Source organism: Rhipicephalus sanguineus, chromosome 2, assembly GCF_013339695.2.
Source record: "Rhipicephalus sanguineus isolate Rsan-2018 chromosome 2, BIME_Rsan_1.4, whole genome shotgun sequence".
Lineage (NCBI taxonomy): Eukaryota > Metazoa > Arthropoda > Arachnida > Ixodida > Ixodidae > Rhipicephalus > Rhipicephalus sanguineus.
In genome coordinates, this window is record NC_051177.1 from 37394134 (window position 1) to 37419063 (window position 24930).

The 24930-nt window shown below is 43.6% G+C and overlaps 1 protein-coding gene across 1 annotated transcript; it reads right to left on the reverse strand.

The window, feature by feature from the left end:
- Positions 1-7: 7 nt before the first annotated feature.
- Positions 8-24654, reverse strand: LOC119382771 (breast cancer type 2 susceptibility protein homolog). Its single transcript, XM_037650618.2, has 16 exons — positions 23446-24654; positions 22538-22704; positions 21999-22127; positions 21482-21553; positions 20532-20622; positions 19876-20037; positions 18619-18798; positions 18288-18432; positions 16696-16817; positions 16071-16196; positions 11860-11941; positions 11674-11773; positions 11423-11534; positions 7578-7742; positions 6202-6375; positions 8-1031 (listed from the first exon to the last, which is right to left on the reverse strand). The coding sequence occupies exons 1-16, from the start codon at positions 24652-24654 to the stop codon at positions 591-593; spliced, it is 3477 nt and encodes a 1158-aa protein (XP_037506546.1). The 3' UTR covers positions 8-590.
- Between the last annotated feature and the right edge of the window lie 276 nt (positions 24655-24930).

Genomic DNA, 24930 nt, shown 5'->3' on the forward strand with positions numbered 1-24930 from the left:
CAATAGTATACTTTTTAGTTTGTAAAACTAATTTGTGAAGACAGCTCCTGTAGGGAAGAGAACTGTGCAGTTATAAATATCATGTAATATAGGCAACACGGTTTTTGTAGGAAAAAAGAAATCACTTATTTTTAAAATCAACCTGTCATGACATTCAATTACCTAGTTCTGGGTGCATTAACCTTACAACTCGCCATATGGTAGTCATTAAATGTTTCCGGAATATGCTATTTACAAGCAATTGAGATGCTCACGGCTTGCTATAAACATATCTTTGACTAGTGCAACGAAAAATAGTTTCTATGGCGGTAGATGCAAAACCATGTTTTAGCCTAAAAAGTGCTACAATCTGTACATTGTCAACATGAACATGCACACAAAGCTATTCAATCTTGAAGTGTTGCTCAGTTATTGCTACTGTAGCAAGTTATGTGATAAATTACTATTCTTTTGACAATGGTGTAACATAACCACAGTGGTGGCAAAACTAATGTATTAAAATGTTCCACAAGCATATTTATGTGTACAAATGTTACCATGGTGTGTAAACCACAAGGAACACCACAAATGCACCGTTACAAGGTTTGTCACTAGTCAAAGTCCATTGGAGGGCTCTCTTGCGGTGGGTTGTTGTTAGGGCTGCCTTTGACACAACGAAAGGCTGCTTTCGCTTTGGCAGACGGTGGAGTAGCCCAGAGCGATATTGGTGCCAATGCCGTATAACGCTCCAGGAGAGCTATTTTTGTGCGAACTTGCTTCGATACTGCATCGGCAGGTGAACCTGGCTCCACTTCAATTCTTCTCTTTGGCAGTAAAAGCCCATCAGTGTCATCTGATGGCCTTGGCTCAGTGGGAGTTCTTGAAATAGCACTGGGCACCCTAACGGGTACAGTGTTGCTAGGTGTCGCAGGCGATGTTAGCTTTGTAATTTGTCGAGGCGCACACTGCGGTCTTGGCGTGACCCGTGGACTGTTGATGTGCACCGGAGCCTGCAGCCTGGCCAAGGCGGTGGTGGCAAAGTCCGATGGATCCTGCAAAGAGAGAGCATTTGATCGACAAAGTGCATGCCTGCCATTCACAGGGGCTTGAATCAATCAACTTGGAAAGAAGCTCTGAGCACACTCACCCTCAACACTTTTTTGCAACCTCTGTATTCCAAACACTCCAGATAGTCAGTTGCCTTGCTGATTTTACTGTTTTGAGATTAACATTACAGCAGACTCTCAATAAACAGAAATCTCTTAAAACGGAACTGCTGCTTAAATGTAATATCTGCCTCTAATATGATTGGTTTCGTATTTGAATTCCGCACGCCTTTTCCTGGTCCCTTCAGGTTCCGTTTAACGAGTCTACTGTATTTGAGTCTTGAACGAGCCACTGTGCTTTTAGGGATGGTAAAATCGATGAACGATTAATCGATTAAAGGTCTACAATTATTCAATTAATTGTCGTCGATTTCCACCTTTCGATTAATCGAATTAATCGACTTAAAGCTATTCGATTAATCGATTACAGAACCCCCACTCCCGCCCCCAACCTCGCCCCTTGGTCGAAGCGCATGACTGCGACGCGCGCTATCCTGAGACGCAGATGCCATGCACATAGCCCCTTTCACTGCTTTCACTACGGCGCATATTTCTGCGCTAGCAAAACGAGCCTGGAGCTGGCGGCCGCCATACCCCATAGAGAAAGATATGAACTCGCCCAGATCTCTGTCGCGTACGGCGTCCAACTCCAAGCACTCCCCAATGCTTCAAGCCCCGGCAGGGGGCGGCTCCACCCCATCGAGGCAGAAATGAATTTGCCCGCTTCTCTCCGGCTCACAGTCTATTGCTGCTACTGCCTTCACCTCCTCTCCCTTAAGCTAATTGAGCGTCACCTGAGTATATGCGGGGCTTGCGTTGCTTGCGTGTTATATTGTGTAATTATTACACATTGGTGGTTACACTGCATCTTTGCGATGTCATAATGCCTGGCAATCGGAAGAAGAGTGCAGCGTGATCGTTGTTCGCTGAAGATGAGAAAACGAAGGCTGCAAGGTGTAATAAATGTGGCAAGCACTCCTTGAAGCCAGCACTTGAAGCACGAAAGTTACTGCCATTAGTTCAGAGAAAATGTAGCGCAGGAATGTGTACTCGAGAATTGTGAAAAGGGTCTTAAAGACCCTTTACGTAATCCGCAACTTTACGCGTCGGTTTACCGAACGTCTAGCATCCAGTGCATTACTCTTGAAGAAGTGACCTTGTAGCATTTAGTTAAACTGTATGGTCGCATATTTAGGGAGAAATACAGCTTTCAGCTAGAGGCCTCTGTCTCCTGCTGCGACAGGAAAGAAGGACAGCTCGCGAAATTTATGCTGTAACGTCTGATACACTAGATAGCGCTCACAGTTCAGGCTGTACGCATGAGTGAAAAGATGCGAGTGGCGCCGTGTTAAGGCAACAATCAGATGAAACGTGCGCAGTATACTCACGCAGCTGCTGTTTATTCTAGCCAGGAGACAGAAACTCGTGTCACTCTATTTCCCGCAGTTGCCTGTAGCGATGGTCTGTTTGAGGCCAGTATGTTTCTGTGTAATCTCTGCATGTGTGACGAAGTTGTCTCTGTTTGGCGGAGTGGAACATGCCAAGTATAAGACGTACAAGACTCCACCAAATAAACCCTACGCTGGAACTCCAACCTCCATCCGTACTTCGTTGACGTGAAGCTTCGCTTCTTTGTCGGCTTTGGTTTGGAGTTGCCTTCACGAAGGCATACACAACATTAATTGGAGTGACCGACAGTGCGGCATGCGAGGTCTGCAGCACTGAGGAAGACATCGATCATCTGCTATGCCGCTGCCCTCGATTTGCCTCTGAAAGACGAACTCCTTCTGATGCGATGCGACGATTGGATGATCGGCCGCTCTCCGTGCAGATGCTGCTGGAGCACCGTCCCCATCGCTCGGCGGCCCACAAGGCAGTTAAAGCACTCTTGTGCTTCTTAAAGGGCCCCTCACCAGGCCACATAGCAAATTTTAGTTAGACGCTGGAAGTTGTTGTGTGCCGAATGAAGTGCAGTATGCCGCAAGAATTTTTCAAATCGGTTCATTACGAGCTGAGAAAAACAATAATTTGTAGCGGCGCGAAACCATGATGCGAGGAGGCGAGTTTCAAACCCTTGCCACTCGCCCCGTCTAGCCTTTGCAAGCCAAATCCCTTCCCTGCCCTCTTCACTTGACACATACGCATGAACACGTCATGCGCATGCATGGTCACGTGCGCATGACGTGCCCGAGCCAGCCGGAGCACGCGAGCGGCGTTGCACGGCCGCTACCTTTTCTTTATGTAGCGGCCATGGGCGTTTTGTCGGCGTTCTCTGTGGTGTACTGCCTGTCTCAGAGAATATACGGCTCTGGCCTGTCTCTACGGGACGGGCATGAAAGTTGAGACATTTGTACGGGCACGTGAGTGGAGGTATCATGAGCCAGTGCTGCATTAACGTTTCCTTGAACGCGGTAGAATAAATGAGCATAATGAGTGCTCGAACGCGCCTGAACATTACTTTCGTTTCCAGGGCTGGCGTCTCCTCGATGCGCTAACCGCGGGGACACGAACGCATGGGAAAGGGAGGCACATTAGCCCCGCATGTCGCTGCAATTCACGAAAAAAAAAATGAAAAAGACGCACCTCCTCACCACTGCCTTGCACCCTCAACTCACAGACACCCTGACATCGCCGGCGATCGCAGCGCTCTCATGAGCGCACTCGACGGTTTGAGCTTTGCCCAGTCATGGCCTCAGATATTGTGCGCCGACGGGTTGCACGCAGTCTTCGAGGCCCAACAAAGACAAAGCTCGCGGAGTAGTTGATATCTGCTCCGACAGGTGCCGCCACACTACCAGCAGATCTTATTTTATTCTCCTGTACGGCGACAATCTGCAAAAGCATGCGGACAAACAAAAATAGTTCGAGTACGATCACCGATAAGTGTAAACTCGGGCAATTTGGTTGTGTCTTCAGGGGTGAAATTGCAGCCACAAAAACGTGGATCGTGGCGTTGAACGAATAGCGTGAGCGCGACGCTCATTGCAGCGATGAGCTGAAGGAATTCCGCTCGTCAAATGCCTCACGAACATTGCACGATGTCGCAGCTTTACAAGTCACCAATTGCTAGAAATTGCTAGATATGTGGTACACAACACGGCTAGGGAAATTAATTATGTCCAAGAAAAGAAACCTCGAGATAAACACTGTCGCTCAGCTCACGTTAACACGGAGTACGCTGTAACACAGGCAGACGACGTTTGCTGCCCACAGGAGGTTCAGTGACGTGTACTGGACATATCCAATCAGATCAGCCGCCTGCGTGACGTCACGCTTCCAATACGACACGCACTGGAAGTGGGCGGTTTGAAAATGCGTTTGGCTGAGCTGCTGTGATCGGTGGCGATTCGCAGCTTCAAAGCCTTGTAATAAATTACACAGTTTACGCACAGAGCTTAAATCGGTCTGTAAATTATCCTTAGGACTTGCTCTACCGGCTCAATGTGTTCGTACAAAATCGTCAAAACCGTTTCAGGGTCCCTTTAAGGACTATGGGCCTTTGTGAACGCCTATGACTGTTGTACAGTGCCACCGCCACATACATGTCAGCACATCTATTGATCATTTCCTTTTATTTTTCTTCTCGCTCCCCCCTCTCTCTCTGTCTCTCCCATCTTTCCACTCCCCTTCCCTTTCCCCCGGCGTAGGGTAGCCAACCGGACTGCTGTCTGGTTAACCTCCCTGCCTTCTCCCTTTTGTGTTCCTTACTTTCTTCTGCATGGGTGACCTCAAGGAAGAGATCGCGTCAGTCCGCAATTATAGTATTATGCAGGGCTTCCACAATATCTAACCGACAAATCAGAGAAAATATGCCGTGCTTACGAGAGCGAGCGTCTTATTTAATTCCTCTTCCTCCTCGTATCTCTGTTACCTTTCTCGGGATTTCCTCACCCTCAGCCACACTGCATGTTTCACCTGTGACTTTCCAACCAGTGTGGTCCCCGAACACGCCTCCGGTTTCGATGAGCTCAAGTGGGCAGCCTTCGAGAAAATACTACCTGCTGCCGAATAGTCCAGGGATGATGGCCACAGATGCTTGAATCCGCGACATCAACCAACGACGACGGGCCCCTTGTGTCCAGTGTGTGAAAGTGGGAATTTTCGCATACTGGACACAAGGGTCCCTTCGTCGACACTTTCGAAAGTGGGAATTTTCGATCGTCAGCGCGTCTGATAAAAAGATTTGGGTCCATATCAAACACGAACGATGCCTCTCAAACAAAGAGATATCGGTTTTAAAGCACCCATGAAAAATGACAATTAATTTAAAACATTCCACCGAAAGCGATTAATCGATTAACGATTAATCAATTAAAAATTTTAATAGACCATCCCTATGTGCTTTCGTTTCTTCTTCTTCGCTCTAATACTTTTAGCAGTTCATAAAGCCCATAAAGTTTACAAGTGAACACTTAACTATGCATAAAAAAATACTAGAGCCAAAATGCAATTTTGAAGCTTTAACCCTTTCAGACGTGACCTATGAAGAACTGTCTATAAATGTGTGAAACTTACATAACGTTATTTCAAGGCACTCTGTATATTCTATTGCAGATGAAATAATGTCACAGTGCATTGATTTATGGGTATTATAGTAATTAATCTTAGGTCGTGGTTAAATATTATTTATGCGGAAGTCACTCATGTTGTTTTTACATAAATAGAATGAAATCTCACTAGAAATACAATTTAGTTTTTAGTTACATTCATTTTGTGCAAAGAAAAATTTTAATTTTGATATGGCTCATAGATGTAATGCATAGAACATGGTAGTGCCTTAAGCAAAGTGATCATAGCAACAGTGCAATGCAAAATCAAGTTAAATGAAGACACATTTATTACACACAAGGTTCAATTAATCCAAACCTCAATGTACCTTTCTCTTTCTTAGCCACTAGCCAACACAACTAGCAAAAACAAATTGTGTACACAAAAATGTACAAAGCGTTGCAAAGGGTTAACGAAATCTACATACCCCATGAAGCATAGAAATGCCCGTTTTTATACGTGTTGCGAGTGACGAACCATGAAGTACTATGAGCAAATAATAAAGCCTCTGGATCCATATCACTTGGTATTCACATCAGGAGGCGGCACAGAAATGCATTCCAAGCACCTGTATGGAGGTCCTAAGAGTTGACAGGGCATGCTGAAGGCTGCTGCTTGCAGGTGAAGTCGTCAGCACTGAGAACTCGGTTGTCTCTAGAGTGGCAATTCTGTCTGCGTTGCCCGTCCTGAGCGTGACGTCCGTCGCAGAGAGAAACTCGCCTTTCATGCTCTCTTCTGTGGCCTGCACATTCGAATAATGCCCACACAAAATGCAAGAGTCATTTTGTACCAATAAACTTTTATTTTGCTCCATTATACCTTCCCATTCCCGTTTATTTACCTACGAATGTAAGAGAAAACAAGGCTGCCCATTCACAATATGGCTAAATACTCTTCAGGGTGCAGTAAAGCATCTGAAATTTCGGATGCTAAAAAGCTTTGGCGTCCGATTTTTCGAACTTCCTGCCCAAATTTCAGGTGCAAAACAGCACTAATTGAGCCCCCACCTCTGCCACATCTTTCATCTCCATGCTGGAACCAGCGTTTTCTTGAGTTAATCCATTTGCGACCATAGCGGAGCTTGAATGGCAGCTTTGTCGCAATACGGGGATGTGATGAGGTGAAGCATATTGAAAATCTAGGGACCACTTCGAATCGGACGTTGACTGTGTCTTGACTAAGCTCGACCGTAACGGAGCTTAAAGGCAGCTTTGCTGCAATACGAGAGTGTAATGAGGTGAAGCATATTGAAAATCTGTAGGGGTCACTTCGAATCTGACGTTGCGTCTTGGCTAGGCTAGACCGTAACAGAGCATGAAAGGCAGCTTTGCCGCAATACGGGGGTGTGATGAGGTGAAGCATATTGAAAATCTGTAGGGGTCACTTTCAATCGGACGTTGACTGTATTTGTTTTTGGGAAGTTCGAATAGTTCGAATAGCAAAATTTCAGTGCGAATCGAATCGAATAGCAAACACTATTCGAAAATTATTCGAAATTTCGAATATTCGCACACCCCTAATTAATACGAATTTACAAAGCGATGCCTAATGAATCTAATGACACAACTGCGTAAGAATGGACACCTACCACAGGAATAAAAAAAATGCACAGCTGGATTACTTGGAGACCTTTTGGTATGCTACGGATTTTACTAGAAAAAAATTTCCATATGCAAATTATTTTTGCGATTGGGCTTAACTTACGGGTATAATGTAAACCAGCAATGGTTCATTTGTGGAGTTAAACCTTTTAGGTAGCATGCCTGCACCACTTGCCTCCAACACTGTGAAATTATCAGAACATGTACAACAGTTTTCAACAGGGCATGCCATGCATTTCAGCTGTCGCTAAGGGGCTAATTTCTTTTTCTTTATTTTATATCAAAGTTGTCGCCAACATCATTCAGCAATTACTAGTTAGTCCAGTAGTATAACAGCTCTCACCGATGCTTTCCTGCCAACGACCAGCTGCACGAAGTTGAACCTGGCATCTGTGAGGGTCAACACAGTACCTTCTTTTTGGTGGCTGACACGAAGCACGAAACCAACAATGTCAACAGCTCGGCCTTGTGAGCCGCTCTCTGTGAGCAGCACAGGAAAACTGGTCACCTGTAAACAATCACCGTCATCAGCAAGCTATTCATGTCCAGTGCAGAGCTAAGGTTTCTCCTAACAATCTCTGATCGCCTCTGCCTGGCACTAGGTGACCCCCATCCAGTGCCTGCAAAGTTCCCACATGCATCAGGCTGCTGAATTCTCTGCTGTCTTCAAAGGTGCTTCCCTTCTCTTGGTATCCATCCTGTTACACTAATAAAACACCAGTCCATTACATAGTCTGCCCGCGGCCTGTAAACAATGTCAGCTGGCTAGATAAGTATGGAATTTAACAGCTTGTTTACTCAGGATCATTCACATGCAAGGAAATTGGAAAAAATAAAGTAAGATTCTATCATAAGCCAACTAGACAGAACAAAACATACAAGCTCCATATAGGAGCCTTCTTCCTTTCGATCATATGATCGTCGTAACACTGTCGTTGCATGCAGTTTATTTACACAGGATAGCAGGAGCTTTCCAGAATGCTTTGGACACTGGAGGTGTGTGGAGGAGTAAATTCTGCGGCAGTAAGTGAGTTTAGGACTAAAGGAATCGCTGAAGTCGGTAGATTTTTTTAGAAATTAAGCAGGTATCAATGACTAACAAGTACATATCAAGGCCAACCAACAAGGTGCATTCGATGAAGGGAGCAGCCCCACATGTCTAGAGCAGCTATTCACTTATGGGCAAACATAAAGCATATGTTATGATTGCCCACAGAAGCTGTACTAGGCTGTCTAAAGGTCCCAGTCTCAAACATGCCATGCATTCACTTTGTTGGAAGGAAAGCAGATGTGCTCCTCTCACTAACATTTGTAACATAACAGTGTTTAATAAACCATATCTAACGAATTAGCTGACGGTGCACAAATACTTGACACAAGAGCATAAATCTTTTATGTGCACATTTAGGGGTGAATGTGCAAGTTTTTTGGGTAAGCAGCGTGGAGAGTTGGGCGTGTTGGTACGAGTTCATTCTGGTCGAAACTGCGCAATGGGATGGGACACAAAGAAAGGCAAGACAAACGAGCGCAGACTAACAACTGAGTTTATTGAACGATGAAACCAGCCTTTTTAACAGCCTCAGCCCATATGACGCGTCCCCCTAGGAGCTAACACAGGAACCGCTAAAAGCCATGAAAATAAGCACGTTAAGGAGTTATCAATGAAACAGCTGAAAAGCTATCATAAAGACACGTGACAGGCTATAAAACCATGACAAATAACTAGAGCTGTACGAATAGCAAAATTTTGGGTGCGAAGCGAATTCGAATATTAAAGTGTGAGTGCGAATTGAATCGAATAATTTTCGAATAATTTTCGAATATTTCTCAAACATTTTTCGAATACTTCGAAGTGAAATTACAGAAAAAAATTAAAGAGGATTCCTAAGCATATTCTTATGAGATAGCAACACGAAAGTGTTTCTTTTCGCTAGGTTGATGAAGCACTGGTGGGGTGGTGTTTCATAGTTTTCTTATCAAGAATGAGGCAATGTAGAGGCCAAATTCTATGATTTGGTGCAACCAAAGTGTTGCTGACAACACTTTACACGTGATATAGGCAAAGATGCCATTTCCTCAGCCTCTCCTCCTCTTCCAACTTTTGTGGAAGTCCAACTGATGTGGCGGACAAGAGCTGCCTCGTAGACGTCGATATATAAGAACATCTGAAATTTCGGATGCTAAAAAGCTTCGGCGTCCAATTTTTCGAACTTCCTGCCCAAATTTCAGGTCCAAAACAGCACTAACTGAGCCCCAACTCTGCCACATCTGTCATCTCCATGCTGGAACCATCGTTTTCTTGAGTTAATCCATTTGCGACCATAGCGAAGCTTGAAAGGCAGCTTTGCTGCAATATGGGGGCGTGATGAGGTGAAGCATATTGAAAGTCTAGAGACCACTTCGAATCGGACGTTGACTGCGTCTTGGCTAAGTTCGACCGTAACAGAGCTTGAAAGGCGGATTTGCCGCAATACGAAAAATATTCGAAATTTCGAATATTCGCACACCCCTACAAAAAATATGAAAAAAAAAAAGACATGAAAAACGCATTGCAAGAGAACGATTGTGCGCACATGGAAACAACCAACGTAGACTGAGGTGATTACGTGCACGTGGAGCAGAGATATGCGTACTCTTTGTTAGTAAGAATAATCGACGGGTGGCTGATGCATCCCTCCCCTTTCCTCCCGATATGGAATGCCTCGATAATTCTGCGGTCTATGAACTTCCTTCCTTTCGAGAGAACTGTCCCGTCTTCGAAAACTGCCTCGCACCCGCACTGCCGGCAGTGCGCTGGTAAATGCAAAGCTGGGGCGTTAGACAGTGATCTCTCAGTGCTCCCTTAGTCGCATGTTAATGCATCTCGCGCTCTCCCCTATATACGATTACCCGCATGTTAATGGCACCTGGTACACCACACCGACCTCGCAAGTTACATACTTATTCCTGTGATGAATTACGCACTCACTTTGACATGACTCACTCATATCTTGCTTCCTCTTACTAACCATGTTGCACACTTTGGAAAGTTTACCAGGTGCGGAAAAAACTACGTTGACCCCATATTTATTCCCGATCTTTTTTAAACCATGGGAAAGGCCGTGAACATACGGAACAACGGCGAACTTGTTTACCTCTTTCGGCTTTCCGTTAGCATTCTGTCACATGCCTTTTTCTTTTACCAAACGGGCGAGCTTGCCGCAAACTGTGTCCATCAGGTGGCTCGGATACCCAGCGTTCCTTAGCCTTTCCACTTGCTTTTCGAAGCTTTGCGTCATCTTGTGGACGCAGGATTTTTTGTGTCAAAGTGAGTGTGTAATTCATCACAGGAATAAGTATGTAACTTGCGATGTCGGTGTGGTGTACCAGGTGCCATTAACATGCGGGAAATTGTATATAGGGGAGAGCGCGAGATGCATTAACATGCGACTAAGGGAGCACGAGAGATCACTGTCTAATGCCCCAGCTTTGCATTTACCAGCGCACTGCCGGCAGTGCGGGTGCGAGGCAGTTTTCGAAGGCGGGACAGTTCTCTCGAAAGAAAGGAAGTTCATAGACCACAGAATTATTGAGGCGTTCCATGTCGGGAGGAAAGGGGAGGGATGCAGCAGCCACCCGTCGATTATTCTTACTGACAAAGAGTACGCATATCTCTGCTCCACGTGCACGTAATCACCTCAGTCTACGTTGGTTGTTTCCATGTGTGCACAATCGTTCTCTTGCAATGCGTTTTTCATGTTTTTTCTTGTTGTTTGTCATGATTTTATAGCCTGTCATGTGTCTTTATGATAGCTTTTCAGCTGTTTCATTGATAACTCCTTAATGTGCTTATTTTCATGGCTTTTAGCGGTTCCTGTATTAGCCCCTACGGGGACACGTCATATGGGCTGAGGCTGCTAAAAAGGCTGGTTTCATCGTTCAATAAACTCAGTTGTTAGTCTGCGCTCGTTTGTCTTGCCTTTCTTCGTGTCCCGTCCCATTGCGCAGTTTTGACCAGAATGAAGTGTTTTGGCACTTGCGATTCTTGCTTAGCTCTGTGCTGTAAGAGTTTGGTAGTGCTCCGCATCGCCAAAAAAAGAAAAAGAAAAAAGTTTGCAAATTCCTTTTGTAGACATATAACAGCACATCAAAGACCTTACTTGGTACTCGAGATGCACTGTGTAAAGGCCATGTGTAGCAGCCACTCACCTGTCGCATGTAGTAAATGCGAATGTGATCGGGGCACTCTGCTGGCTCGAACTGTGTCATTTTTGTCGTTGTCAACTCCACTGCGCTGTTCTGGATGTCGGGCAGTACCTTCCTGAACAAGGCCAATGACACATCATATTTTCGCACACATACCTAAGCCACTGCTATAGGAGCTTAACTCGAGTGCAAGTGTAAATTATACGCAAATATCTTTAGATGCAGCTTCGCGGTCCAGAACTGCTTGCACTTGCCTTGAACACGTCACGTTGACGTTGTAGACGGAAAGCGCTTTGCCTTGCTTCAGCAGTTCTCGGGTGTCGTCTGTTGGCCTCCACACACACATCAGGCAGCCTGAACAATGAGACGACGATGCAATGTCGGCAAGACTGCATTTGCACAAAGTGGCTGGTCCGTCAGCACTGGCACATTTCACTCACAGATGTTCTTGCGCAAGTCTGCCTCATGAATGCCGCCGAGAAGCACTTTAAGAACAGGTATCACAACTCTTTCCTTGGGGCACTGAAAGAGGAAGTGGACAAACAGAATAAGGAAATCTCCTGTGGGTGTTGGGTCTCAAACTAAATCAAGCTTGCACACGTCTTGCCCGATCCTAGGGAATGAAAACAATGCCCCATTGTTTCAATTCTGGCTCGTTCAACTGTGGAACCATTTAGCAGGTTCGATAAAATATTTATTATTTTCCACATATAAATTATCCACGAAAGCATTATTTACAGATTAACTTAAACTTGTTTAAATGTTGCCAGTTGTTCATACAATTTTTATCTGCAAATAAATATTGTAAGTCGTAACTTTCCCATTGTTCTATGTACATATTAACTAAACTATTTTTATTCTACATCATACTGCTCAATTATCTTCTTTTCAGGTTGCAATGTTTACATTTGTTTAGTGAATCATTCTTTAGGCTGCTTGTTCATTTTATATATTGTAATTGTAGATGTACAGGTAGGTGTCGGTCCAACCTCTGCTTATGGGGCACTGATCTATACACACCATTTTCTTCTAAAAGAGCCAAGTTCACTTTAAAACTGAGAAAAATGCAGTTTTTTGCTAGTGACAATATGGCCGGACCTGCTCCAACAATTTTTTGCCAGTGTGCTCACATCACCAAAATACCTCAAATCTATATTGCGCCTAAAATCTATCGCTGGTATTCAGGAGTAAAATTTGGATTTGGCTCTTACAGACTGGAACGTTTCATTTGAGCTTGGATGAGCTCAAGTTTAAATCGCAGCGAATAAACAATATAGCAATACCTTGCGACAAAAATAACATCATCATTGTGCTTCCGTTGGTGCCATCCTTTGTTGAATGGGCATAATAGCAATGAATAGACTTGTAGAACGGGTGGTCCTCCCAGGCAAAATGCGCACCATTCTGGACTGTAGGCAGTGTTTTCTTGTTCTTCGCATCTATCTAAGGCCTTCAAAAAATGCTTCAGCTCTCCTTCTTATCTCATTTTGTGCTGTGCCATTTCGGATCACTTCTTCTTCTTCAAGGAATAGACCAGTGCCCAATGTCTTCATTTTAGTTGTCTTCTATTTCAAACAAACAGTCTTGGAGCAAAAGAAGGGCATGCTACTGTAGGGTGTGTCCAGATAAGATCGAACACGAGGTCCCGGTCACTATTCCTGATTGTGATGAAATTTACTGTAGGCCTAGGCATTACACCCAGAACAATGGTTTCGCAGTTAGATTTGCGAAAAAAAATTTTGTTCGCCTGAAAAAAAAAATATACAAATTTTGGTCGCAAAAAACGCTTTTCCGCCAATTTCGCGATTTCTGAATTTTGAGCGCACCTAGGGAAAAAACGGTGCACTCCTTCGTCACAATATTTATTCCCCTCAAAGAACAAGTGAAATACAATCTTATTAGTCTATTACTTCCCTTGCTTGTCGAAGCACTTTTGAAGAAAAAAATCACAAACTTGGCAAATCGCACAAAATACCTGTATTTCAGGAATTTATTGCTGCAAGCAAGTTAAAGTGAGGATAATAAAAATCGCTCCATATTAACTTTGATACTCTCGCTCTCTTTTAAAATTATTTGCATGGTTTTATCGCGTTTTCTTTTACTCTATAAGTGGGCTGAAACGTAAGTGATTTACCAAAAACGCCGAAATTTGAAAATGTTTTTCTCAAAAAGGCCATTTTTAATTTTTTTTTAAATCCCTCTGATTGAAGTCAAGGACGTCATCTACCAAAGTGCAGAAAAAAACGTTGCATTATTTTTGTTGCTAACAAGTTATAGTGCGTCAAATGTGACCATGCCAGCCTAGCGGCCGCGTCGTTCGTTATGGGCTGAAACTCGGATATAAATTGCTAAAAATACTTGTACGTGACATAATCACAAATCAGCAGCTCCACACCAATAAATGCGCAGCCCGGTGTCATGGTTCAGCAAGCTTTGTCATGCGATCAGCAGCTTGACAAACCCGCAGCAGCGACCGCTTGATGCTGCGGGCACTCACATTACATGAGTGCCGCTTCGACTGCGGCTGAGCTCCGCTTGAGCGCCAAACTACGCTCAGAGGACAAACGAGAGAAGGAAGGCATCACTGTGAAAGTTAAAGGCCGTTAAGTGCCAACAAATGTCATAATATGCAACGAAAACTCTGCCGTCAATTTCCCAGTGAGCGCCTTCAATACAGCACGGATGTATTTTTTCCCCTTGCTGTTATGCCCGAAGCCGCATAATATCGTGATAAACGCTCGACTTGCGTTGAATATTCTATCTGCAGAGGCACAACAATACAGTATTGTAAAAGCGGTTCTTTAATGAAGTAAAGGACTTGGACACACTTCTTTTCACAGCCGGCTGACACAAGTGTTCTGGCACGAGATGAACAACTGCAGTTCGAGTTGCTCAACCATCGGAAGCACGTATGACAGCTTTCTTTAGATGTCAATGGCTTTCTTTTGTGTCATATGTTGCTCATAGAATGAACCTAATTATCTTTAGGCCATCAGAAGAGAGAAAGCAACACATGAGCGCACTACTGGAGGCGCTCACTGGGAAATTGCCGGCAGAGCTTTTGTTGCATACTATGACATTTGTTGGCACTTAACGGCCTTTAACTTCCACAGTGATGCATTCCTTCTCTCGTTTGTCCTCTGAGAGTAGTTTGGCGCTCAAGCGGAGCTCATCCGCAGTCGAAGCGGCACTCATGTAATGTGAGTGCCCGCAGCATCGAGCGGCCGCTGCTGCGGGTTTGTCAAGCTGCTGATCGCAAGACAAAGCTTGCTGAACCATGACACCGGGCTGCGCATTTATTGGTGTGGAGCTGCTGATTTGTGATTATGTCACGTACAAGTATTTTTAGCAACTTATATCCGAGTTTCAGCCCATAACGAACGACGCGGCCGTTAGGCTGGCATGGTCACATTTGACGCACTATAACTTGTTAGCAACAAAAATAATGCAACGTTTTTTTCTGCACTCTGGTAGATGACGTCCTTGACTTCAATCAGAGGGATTTAAAAAAAAAATTAAAAATGGCCTTTTTGAGAAAAACATTTTCAAATTTCGGCGTTTTTGGTAAATCACTTACGTTTCAGCCCACTTATCGAGTAAAACAAAACGCGATAAAACCATGCAAATTATTTTAAAAGAGAGCGAAAGTATCAAAGTTAATATGCAGCGATTTTTATTATCCTCACTTTAACTTGCTTGCAGCAATAAATTCCTGAAATACAGGTATCTTGTGCGATTTGCCAAGTTTGTGATTTTTTTCTTCAAAAGTGCTTCGACAAGCAAGGGAAATAATAGACTAATAAGATTGTATTTCACTTGTTCTTTAAGGGGAATAAATATTGTCACGAAGGACTGCACCGTTTTTTCCCTAGGTGCGCTCAAAATTCAGAAACCGCGAAATTGGCGGAAAAGCGTTTTTTGGGGCCAAAATTTGTATATTTTTTTTCAGGCGAACAAAATTTTTTTTCGCAAAACTAACTGCGAAAGCATTGTTCTGGGTGTAATGCCTAGGCCTACAGTAAATTTCATCACAATTGGGAATAGTGACCGGGACCTCGTGTTCGATCTTATCTGGACACACCCTGTAGCGAAATACTTTAAAAGAAACACTAAAAGGCAGAAAGAAGTAGGAAAGTTGGCCTCTTACTCTTTGAGTTTTGTCCTACAATATCCTGTCCTTCAGTAAGTACTAACTTGCCCAAGAAAAACTAATTTGGGAGCGAAAGCACAATAGCAAAGTAACTAGGACACAAATGAAACAGATTGCATTCGGCCATGTTGGTTGTTTTGGTCACGATTGTTGATGCAGTGCTGGTTTAATGGATCTGGCTCAGTTTGATTCAAACAGGTGCAGGATTTGGCTCACTTTTGATTTGAAACTGCTGTTTTGAGTCCACGTTACAAACAGGAATTGCCCCGTTTTGATTATAATTGTTTTAGAAGTGAAAGATACTTGGGCGCTCTTTACACTCCCGTGAAATTTAGCCCAGTTTCGGTTTCTGGATTTGGCTCTTATAGAAAAAAAAAAAATGCCACATATATTTACCTATATGTTCTACTTCTGTATTTTAATTACATAAATTAATTAATGATTTAATGGACAAACCAATATGCAGTAGAGAAGTTCTTCCACAATGCAAACAGAATGTACCTTGTTTTCGTCAGTAGCTGTCTGCAAGGCGCTTTCAAGCTTTTGCTGAATAGTCGCCTGCCGACTGCACAGTTGTTCCTCCTGGAAGCTCCTCAGCAGACGAAGTTGCTCTTCACTTAGGAGTCGCTGAAAAATGTAGAGATATTTGCACATGCTGTGACACCAGCGTGCTGCTCTGCCAAAAATAAAACGCAATTTGTGCAAGAGACTGCGGCTGCCCAGATGCAGAAAGACAGAGAAAAGAGGCTTTATAGAGCATACGCAGATCAAAGGTCCTTGAAGTGGCACTGCCCTCTGAGAAATGCTCGTTACCCACCTTGGTGGTCTAGCGGTTATGCTGCTTGACTGCTGACCCGAAAGTTGTGGGGTTCGAATCTTGGCCGCATTTCGATTGAGGGGAAATGCTAGAGGCCTGTGTGCCCAGATTTAGGTGCACGTTAAAGAACCCCAGGTGTTCGAAATTTCTGGAGCCGATCACTACGGCACCTCTCATAATCATATTGTGGTCTTGGGCGTAAAACATTAACAATTATTATTATTATTATTAGAAATGCTTGTTTACTGCTGATCAAGAGCTCCAGCAGCTACATGGAGCACTCACATGTGCGGTTTGGAAAAGTCTTACCTCGATTTCCGAAGGGTCTGAAGAATTTTTTATTGCTTTCCATATATCTCTTCCCGAGTTCAGTCCTTGGATCTGCTTCACTGAATACGACATCCGGATGCCAGAAAGCCGTAGTTCCTCTGCTGCAGAAGATAGGAAGTAACAACTGTTATAGTTTCTGAAATTACATGTAACACGTCAACCTAACCATGTGTATCAAATGGTAGAGGAGATATGTGCCAGAGAAGTTTTTGGCGATAGTGAATGGCAGTTATGACTAGGAGAAAGGAGACATAATGAAGATGCAGCAAGAAAAGTGGTAAGGGCTCTCTGTACATGTGCATAACTATTAATGCATGTATAGTAGGGGTGCGTGAATATTCGAAATTTCGAATATTTTTCGAATAGTGTTTGCTATTCGATTCGATTTGCACTGAAATTTTACTATTCGAACTTATTCGAACTTCCCAAAAACAAATACAATCAACGTCCGATTGAAAGTGATCCTTTCAGATTTTCAATATGCTTCACCTCATTACACTCTCGTTATGCGGCAAAGCTGTCTTTTAAGCTTCGTTACGATCGAACATTGCCAAGAGACAGTCAATGTCCGACTGAAGTGGTCCCTAGATTTTTAATATGCTTCATCTCATCACACCCCGGTATTGCGGCAAAGCACAGTCAACGTCCTATTGGAAGTGGTCCCTACATTTTCAATATGCTTCACCTGATCACACCTCGGTATTGCGGCAAAGCTGCCTTTCAAGCTCCGCTACGGTCGCAAATGTATTAACTCAAGAAAACGCTGGTTCCAACATGGAGATGAAAGATGTGGCAGAGGTTGGGGCTCAATTAATGCTGTTTTGGACCTGGAATTTGGGCAGGAAGTCCGAAAAATCGGAAGCCGAAGATTTTTAGCATCCAAAATTTCAGATGTTCTTATATATTGATGTCTAGGAGGCAGATTTGGAACTTCTCCGCCACATAAGTTGGGCTTCCACAGAAGTTCCACAGAAAAAGGAGGAGAGGATCTGGAAACGGCATCTTTGCCTATCACGTGTAAAGTGTTGTCGGCAACACTTAGGTTGCACCAAATCATCTAGTACATAAATACAATTCGGCCTCTACATTGCCTCAATCTTGATAAGACAACTATGAAACACCACCCCGCCAGTCCTTCATCAACCTAGCGAAAAGGAACACTTTCATGTTGCTATCTCATAAGAATATGCTTAGGAATCCTCTCCTTTTTTTTCTGCAATTTCACTTCGAAGTATTCGAAAAATATTCTAGAAATATTCGAGAAATATTCGAGAAATATTCGAAAAATATTCGATTCAATTCGCACTCACACTTTAATATTCGAATTCGCTTCGCACCAAAAATTGTGCTATTCGCACAGCTCTAATGTATAGATTACTCACACTATACGTGAGGCTTCAGGTGTAATAGTATTTCTACGGGTAATGACATTTACGCTACTGGGTAGTACTATTTGAGTGCATTCAATTTCAAAATTCAAATGAAATGTGAGCCAGCGGTGAAAACATCAAAAGACTACAGATGCAAGAACATTCGTACAAATTGTGATGATATGGCAAAGATATACATACTGTCCGATTTCTCCACCTGAGAGAGCACCTCGGCAGTCAATTTTTCAATGAAAGAAGTTCGCACTTTCTCGTGCTTTGCAGCAACTATCAGCTCTTCCTTTTCATGTCTCATCACACCCATTCCACTTGGCAGCATTTCCAGGTACTGTAATCAAGCAGGCAAAGAATATTTTGACTCTCCCACGGCATTTTTACTGCACGTCAGAGAGACAGAATAATTACAGATTTATGATGTGGAGTGCCAAAACGCCTAACATTCAATACACCCAGCTTGTTGAAGTGCATGCAAATGTGTGCACATTAGTGAATTAAGGCTGTAAGGGAGACTGACCATGACAGGGTAGGCCCGGATGACCAAGCAGTCCACCCTTCCGACAAGGCCACCTTTGGGATGCAGAGAGGCGAGGGAGACGCGGAACGGCCTTGGTGCCACAAAGTAACCCAGCCGAACGTCCCAGCGTGCACGCCGTGTCGAATTGTAACTCAGCTTCAATGCAGCATCTTTTGGTGCCTGAATGAAGTGAGATGCAATGTCTTCCATATTTACAGGATGAGACGACAGAGAAAGAGGCACATATGGAAGCTCAAAACCAACCCGCTCAACATATTGTACTGTGGAGATACAAATTCATCGTGCTGCTTTTACCCCAATTAGAAAACGAGAACAGACAATCAAACAAGCCTGAATACAGTAGACTCTAAGTAAACGGAAATCTATTAACGGAAATAACTGCCTCCAATACGGAACTCCTGTTAACAGAACACATCTTCCTGGTCCCTTGAGGTTCCGTTTAACGAGAGTCTACTGTATACTTAGACAGCAACCATATTTAGCAATCTGTGAATTGTATGATGTGCCAATGTCTTCACGCATTCTTCTGGTGACATACTGCTGACTTGCCCCACGAAGTGTTTTCCCTTCCATAACTTCACATAAAGCAGAGAGCAGTACACAAGCTTGCTTGACAAAGACGTCTGAGCTTGGCCTTAAAGAGTAGAACGCGATAGCGCAATCGGGCCCCATGCGCATCGCCTTCAACCCTGCCACAAGGTAAGGAACATTTGTGTGCGTAACATTGGTCGTTTCAAACTATCCTGGAATGCCCACCGCGAGTACAGTTGTGAAGTGCCCACTACACCATAATTATTCCTTTTGCGAATTGGTGAAGTACCCACTACGCATCCGTAAGGCGCCACACGCATTTGCACACTTTGTAATGGGTGGGCAGCTTTAAACCACCCACTCGTTGCACAATTCACATGTTTTGATGCCTGGTGCGATTCTACGATTCTGCCATGCAATATTACACGAATTAAGGCCCACTAAATGACATTCTTACAGCGTTTTTTTACGAAGCAGTTTCAAGCACTGGCGTGGCTTCGTGGTAGAACACCTGCTTGCCACACAAAAGGCCTGGCTTCGATCCTCACTCAGAGCAAAGACTTTTTTATTATTTACTTATTTGCATATATTTCATATTTTTTCTCACGGACAACACTGATTTTTCGCTCACAACCAATGCAGGAATTTCTGCGAAACAAGCTCTTTAACGCTATCACGTTATCAAGTCGTATCACACAGTAATACCTCTAGAGGTACGCAGGCCTCGGCAGAGCCCACGAGTTCAGCCCCCGATGTCAGAAGCTTGAGGCCAACAAAGAGGCGCCCTGTAGAAGCTAGTCTCAACAGAGGTTCGTCCAACTCGGCACGGATGCTGTACCAGCCGTCAGTGAGTTCCAACTGTACAGCCTACAGGTAGCAATAAATGTTTGGTTGGAGCTATTTGGTTCATTTTGTAATTATATGTGCACAACAGTGCGAAAAGAAACAAAGACAACAAAACATGAACAAAGAAGGGGCATGTCCTGTCTTAGGTGTCCCTTCTTTGAGATAGCAATTGAATTTAATTACCACTCTTGCATTAAAACTGCACGAGCTTTAATATAAGGCCTGCATTACCTTAACATGAGGTTTTTCAAAGAAGCAATGCCAATTTTTACTCGAAAATAAAATAGGGATATGTAAAACTGCCTATTCATAATCCCTTAACCCTATACATAGAGAATGGTTCAGCATGGTAAGGAAGTCTTCTAGAGCACAAGGCATTCCATAAATGATTTCAGCAATGGTAAATACACATTTCTTTAAATCTGATTTCTGACAAATAAAAATGAACCGGCACAATTTCAGCCCGCTGTGTTTACACTGGGTGCGAAAACAGGAAGACATCACAGGTCACTTACGCCGCCTTCCTTGTGCTCCAACGCTGATACACACAGCACCAATGCCTTACTTGGGACATCATCTCTCTCATATATTTTTCGAAGTGCTGACCTGCAGAAAAAGCATGTGCACATGTGTGTCCTACACTCCATGTACAATGCAATAAATTTTATACCGGTTCCACTGAAAATATATTTCATGAGTACATGCAGACCACTCCCATTAAAATGCAAAGAGCAATGCTGTGCCAACATTTCTAAACTATAAAGTTCAACTAATCAGTTATACATACCTTGTTGCATGAAAATAGGCATGCAACTGAGAAATAATATGAACAGATGTACTACTACACACTGCAGTACACAACGAGTTCAAACAATGGTTCCTGAAAATGTGCCTGTTAGAACCTCAACCACTACTACTTGCTACTATGTTATATATCAAAGAATCACAATGAAATTTTTATTTTTAGAGGGTTTGAACGTGAATGTCATGCTTCTTTTCCAAAGTTAGCACTCGGTACAACCCAGCTGTATGTCATACTTTATCAGAGCTATGTGCACGAACACAGCCGTGTGATGCATATCTGCATTACATGCATTGTTCGTACATACACATGTAGATTTACGCGCAAACACACTACAGCTTGAATATAAAACACGGATGTTTCAGCCTTTCACGCCACATGAATGTCCTGCTTCTGGCAATTCGAGAAATTCAAGCCAACCAAAAACTTTGTCTGAATTAGGAACCCATGAAACATATTCAGTACATAATAAGCCGGCCAAGTCTTTCCAGATTTATTTGAATTAACCAAACCACATGTTCAAGAACAAAATTCTGGCTTCACAGCTAACCAGAATTGAGCTTATTCGTGCTAAAACACACTCAAATTGATATGGCATGTGGGAAGGCCAAACCAACACCAAACCAAGCGGTAGCACAAGGAACGATAATAACAAAACCTTACCGGCAGCTGTTGTCAATTTCAATGTCATATCTGTATTTCAGTTGAAGCATAACTTGGTCAGGTGTCAGTGACCTGGAAAAAAGTTAAAGGAAATCAAGTGCGGCGAAAGTTTCGCTGATTGACATGGAGCGCTCGTAATGCGGTTGGAAGGTTGAGTTAACGAAGTGGCACGTTTGATTGTAAACGTTGCTAAACTGAAACCTTTACCAACACTCGATTTTTATGTTTTACCAGTGTAATAAACTTCACTGCACATAAAATTAAATGTATAAACACATGTACATAGTTTCATAATAGAGAGGCAGTATAGAGGCAGTTTCATAGTAGAGGCAATAAAGTAGCACTGTATGTATGCTATCTTCCTCTTCTCAGTACACTAGTGTTTTACGCTGCCGCGTCTTTTTTGTGGTGCCATTGTTCCCAAATTGGTGACCCTGTTATTGAAATAAAAAGATAAGTGAAACATAGACTGGAAGCTTCCCAGAACAATGAAAGATGGCTGTAATGGCCGGTCTACCTTCCTCCAAAGACCTGGGGGCAGTGCTGTTCCATGGATGCCAACTTCCAAACAATCCAGCGGTAATGATTTTCCAGCCATCCATGAGAAACCAGGTCACTGTCCACACCAGGCATGCAGAAAAAGGCGCTGCAACAAACGATAACACAGGAATATGTCAGGAGCTGATTCTGTCTGTTTAAAAAGGTGGTGGCACTACCTCATGGTCGTACTAGTGTTTTTGCTTGTGAAAGCTTCTCAGGCAAAAAAAAAATTTATCATTGTACCTGTGCTTAATTATTCATCTCTACTATACTTCTAGGAGAGTTGCAGACTGCTGCATTTATGCCCAAACCACTGACATATGAAAAAAAAAACATAGTTAAATCCAAACAAATTATGAGTATCGGGAGTAGGAACAACCTATAACACGAAGCTCCTCTTATAAGGGATTCTGTGATAAAGTGATTTTCTGTTATTGGTGTCGTAATTACGCTGTCAATTGTGAACCTAATCATAACTGCAAAGCCTTCTAAAGACTGCAAGCAACACAGGATCACCTGCTGAACTCATCCTTTCCCAAGTGCGCTTCTGTGGACTCTAACTGCATAGTAGCTCCATCTCCCAATATCAGAAGGCGGTCCGAGGAAGAGATATAGAAAACGAAGTCAGCGGCATTTTGGGAATTGACAGCGGTTGTTGAATCCAGCACACCGTAGCCTTTCAACTGAAACAAGAACAATTTCTTAATCAGTTACACATTACAAGGACAGTGACACTGCAAGTGTGCTAACATTATAATAGCAAATATGTAGGGATAGTGTGAAATTGCAACATTAGCTGACACAATATTAGACAACACAACACTAAGCAGATATTTTTTATTGGCTTAGTAGGCTTAAAAAAGAAGTTGTGGAAGACAATGTGTCAGGCATTAAAGACCACATGCTAACTATAGCAATTGTATAGCTGCTTTAGAGTATTAAAAATGTGATAAAAAAGTAATTCAAAACAAAGCTTCAAGCAAACCACAAGAACAAGCAAAATAACTTCCAAAATATTTAAGGCAATACAATAAAAACACGAAAATGCATCATTATAGACCTTTAACGTGCTATGAATATTGTGCCAAACCATGCCCTAAGCTTTACATTACATCCCATGCACTCATTGTCCAAAGAAATGAACGGAATGATAGGTGTCATAGCAGTGTGGTACTCTGGTTCACCTTTGCCTTCTATATTTGCATCATGACTTGCTTTTTGACAGCACCATAGTTAAGGGTGCTGTCCTCCTGTTGTGTTGCTTTATACTGCTAATCCAAACATAAAGAATAATACTCATATGGGAAATTGTTCTATTAAAGGCTACAGTAGACAGCCCTTTCCTACTTTTATAGTAGGTACACTGCACTGTGAAACCACCAGACTAGCTTCTTTATTAAGGTATGCAAATAAAGAAAATTTACCTGATCCAACGAGTAGAACTTTGGATGCTGGCCCTGCAGTGCATCTCTGAGAGACAGCCGAGCAACCTTCATAACCCGCCGCAGGATCCAGAGTTTTCCGGGCCGAATTGCTTTGTCCGGAAACAAAGTTCGTGGACCAGAGACGACTCTTGGTGCCGCCACGGGCGTCTGTGCCTTGCCCAGAACAACCGCCTTGAACGGCGTAACAAAGCTTGTCTTAGATGCAGATTTCATCTTTGAAGAAAACATGGGAGTTCCGACATGGCCAAATCTGCCTGGAGCAGATGCTGGAGTCCTTTTATCCGACGATGCCTGACGTGCCCCAGTGTCTACAGACAAGCGGCCTTTTTCAGTGGAAGGAGTAGAATTTTTTGCGTCCTGATTCAGAAGTTCTTGGTTAGGCTCGAATGCTCCCTGCCCTTTCTTGGAGTTGTTGGCAAGAGCAGGCGGCCTCTGGATGCTTTCACCTTCACTTGATACACTTTGGTCAACGCTTCTATCAGATCCACGAAGGCCGCCTCCAGAGGAAGTGTCAGTGCCATCAATGTTGAGAATGGTCCGAGCACTTGACAGTGACTTCTTTGAGACGGAAACCGCGTTTTCTGATCCTGTCTTGAAGCTGGTAAGCACATGGCTGGAATTTTCGGTGTTCACAGGTCTCATGAGGGAGTTGTCCTCTTTATAGTTAGCCTCCGCAGTAACATTTGACAGAAGGCCTCTTTTTTCGTTAAAAATCACTTCCGCCGCTTTCAGAGATTCTGCCAAAACCTGCACCTTCTTTCCAGAACCAGTAGTGAAAAATGTGGGGATCGCGTTCTGCTGGAAACTTCCCTCATGCACATTGGTGGGAGTTTCGGAGAGAAGTTGATGGGCACAACTAACAGCCCCTTCTTTAACATGTACAGGCTGGCCTTCGGCTGATGAAAAACCTGATGTCAGAGAGCTGTGCTGTTCCTTTGACTTTGCCAGAGAGTCAGCTGAGACAGTCACTGCTTTTCCTGTACCAGTTGTGAAAAGTGTTGGCACACGGTTATCATGCAGGACAGCTCTGGACGAAGCTGTGGGGCATTGAGACAAAAGCTGGTGAGCACGACTGAGTGCTTCTTCTTGTACGTATACAGGTTTCCCGCCAGCAGTCAGAAAGCCCGAAGTGAGTGTGCCAGGCTGGGCCTTTGGCTTTCTTATTGAGGTAATCCTGTCCTTCGCCATCTGTCCTTCACTACCGGCAAGTGGTGCAGATGCAGCATTTTCTTGGGATTTTTCACCTGGCGCCTTACAACTGTCATCAGAGAGTAATTTGCGAGCACGGCTGAGGCCTTCTTCTTGTATGCAGACAGGCTTGCCTGCTGCTGTGTGGAAACCAGTTTTAAGTGAGCCATGCTGTTCCTTTGATTTCGCCAGTGAGTGAACTGACACAGACACTGCCTTCCCTGTGCCAGTTGTGAGAAATGTTGGCCCAGTGTCATGCTGCAGTTTCTTGGGTAA